The 2,478-nt window shown below is 44.6% G+C and overlaps 2 protein-coding genes across 2 annotated transcripts; both read right to left on the reverse strand.

Annotated features, from left to right (window-relative positions):
• Positions 1-121: 121 nt before the first annotated feature.
• TEOVI_000365400 (DUF2407 ubiquitin-like domain containing protein, putative) lies at positions 122-571 on the reverse strand (the record flags this gene model as incomplete). Its single annotated transcript, XM_067226532.1, has 1 exon — positions 122-571. The coding sequence occupies one exon, from the start codon at positions 569-571 to the stop codon at positions 122-124; it is 450 nt and encodes a 149-aa protein (XP_067082633.1).
• A 539-nt stretch (positions 572-1,110) lies between these two features.
• TEOVI_000365500 (mitochondrial RNA binding complex 1 subunit) lies at positions 1,111-2,139 on the reverse strand (the record flags this gene model as incomplete). Its single annotated transcript, XM_067226533.1, has 1 exon — positions 1,111-2,139. One exon carries the CDS (start codon positions 2,137-2,139, stop codon positions 1,111-1,113), a length of 1,029 nt encoding a protein of 342 aa, XP_067082634.1.
• Positions 2,140-2,478: the final 339 nt, after the last annotated feature.

A 2,478-nucleotide genomic window follows, 5' to 3' on the forward strand; every position in this document is an offset into this window, starting at 1 on the left:
GAAAAACAAGCAAGTAAAGAGAAGAAAAGGAGAGAAGCGCAAAGAAAAAGAAGAGACGGATGACGATGGAAGAGGATGGGACAAACAAAAAAAAAAGCAATGAACCATCTGAGCATATTTTCTACAGCATGGTGCAACAACCACTATCATGGGAAGCATTATCACGCCTTCCTCCACCTGCGCTGCCATCTCTTTGTCTGCCTTGACTTTGATTGCTCTGAAAAACTAGATGCATCAGAACTGATTTCTGATCCTCATCTGCTCGGCCGCTCCCTTCAGCACTTGGGTTAATGCTACACTCGCTTAATTCTGTAGCCGTCAGGACAGAGCGAATTTGGGTATCATCTGAGAGGAGGTTTCCAGTTTTAAGGACTCTCATTTCAGTTTTCTCAACAACTTCTTTCATTTCTGACATATTTTCTGGCCACTGCGTACGAATCAATTGCTTTAGGTGAGCTGTTGTTGTGGGTGCCCCATTTTCATCCTCAAGAGGGAAGTTAAGTTGAACCTGCTTGCCAGAGTAGGATGGAGGACAGGCGCCTGTAAGAATAAAGCGAATGCGCACGGACATGTCGTTTCCTTGAACTTTGATGTGTGTAACTCCGTAAGGTAAATAAGTACTTCAATATTTCTTTTTTTATATTTCTCTCTCCCCCTCTCCCTCTCTCTATATATATAACGGACTGTTTTTTTTGTTTTTTTTGCTTTTTACCGGCCCTCCTAAAGCACTATTGCTTACGGTACAGCAGCGTGCAGCTTTTGACAGTATTATCTTGCAACCAGAGGAAGGGTAAACAACAGTAAGTCAATAATACATATTCGCATGCGGATGGCTTAAGCGAATCGACCACGTACATTACGTGCACTGAAGGTAACAAAAAAAAAAAGAAGTAAAAGTGCATGTGTCCATGCAACGATACCACCAACCAAAAAGAGAAGAAATCCAAGGGACCAAACACGGCACAAGATTGCACATCCATGCACAAAATATAACCTTAGGAGCTGTAGCACATTGCCATTTCGCATCCTTCCAAACTAAAACGCTACCGCCTGGTTAAAACGTCCCATGAAACCCCCCCCTTCCCTCCGTAAGAGAGCAAACACACCTCACTAATATGCAGTTCCACAAACCTCTGTGTTATGTGTTGGAGTTGGAGCGTCCACGAAGGAAGCCGCGGGTCTTCGTGCAGGGCCGTTGTAATCATACGGAAACATCCCATTATATTTTGCCCATGGCTGCCGACGAGCTTTTTGATAAACTGTTCCCACCAACTCTTTGCCACTCCTCACACGGTTTTGTACCTGCTCAGAAATCATCTGCTTACGACTAATAAATTTCGCCTCGGTACGATGCCAACCCCATAATGCCCACATGTCACGAGGCATCGGAGAAGCGCCTTCCTCATTAACTGACAGGTATCCGACCTTCGCTTTGAAGGAACCGAGTCGCTCCAATTGGTCCATCCACATTTGAAATTCAGTGTCGAGACGCATTACAGCACTAATGGCACCTGTTTTGATACCTTCACGGAAAAAAGCCTCCGCCTGATCCCGAGGTTTTCCTGTAAGGCGCGCACCCAACATCATGTTGACGTAAGATTGTGCGTTTGGCTCAAGGCCAAGGCCGCGCATCTCTGCTAATAATTGCTCGCAGCGGGGGAAATCTTTTGCAAATGCAGCCGCTTGCATCACCGCGTTGTAAATATAATGATCGGCACCAAAACGCTTAAGGTGGTGACGAAAAACATCATCAACGAGCACCATGTTGGTCCCAGGATCCTGCTCGACCAGTGGAAGTAAATGAATAATTGTTTTTTCATTATGCAACCTCGTCCAAAAGGTCTCGTCGCAGTTTTGTTTGTAAATACGATATGCTGCTTGTGGTGTAAGCTCAAAGTTATCACCAGCATTGTAGAAACCAATTTCTTTTGGCCATTTGACGTAACCGAGGAGGTGGAACTGCCTCTCTTGCCAACTGTTTGGATGCCTTCGAGGGAATGCGAGGTGAAGTGGAACAAACTGCTCGAGCGTACGTTCCGACATTTTTGGGCGCCATGCGAGATTTTTCCCACCACGGCGTGTACGACCGGGATTATGAGTCCAACCCTTTTTCAGCAGTAAATCACTACGGCGGAGCATAGTAGTATATCCACTTCAAAGACTCCTCTCGCCACAGTGCGTATGCAAAATAACCAAAGTGAATAATAATAATAATCAAAATTAGAAGAAAACAGAAAACAAACCGTTGTAAATTACATAAAAAGAAGGGGAACGGGACAAAAGAAAAACAAAGAGGAGCAGAAGAAACAAAAATGCTGCGCAACGACACAGTTTCAAAGGTACGCAAATAGAGAGAGGGGGGTAAGACGAATAAAACGAGCAAAATGGGATTAGGGATGATAAACGACGGAGCAAAACAAAAAAGTAAAAGGAAACGTTCATCCGGCCTTTGACACATAAATATTCCACACGTCTAAC

Source organism: Trypanosoma equiperdum (assembly GCF_001457755.1).
Source record: "Trypanosoma equiperdum strain OVI genome assembly, contig: ctg_778, whole genome shotgun sequence".
NCBI lineage: Eukaryota > Euglenozoa > Kinetoplastea > Trypanosomatida > Trypanosomatidae > Trypanosoma > Trypanosoma equiperdum.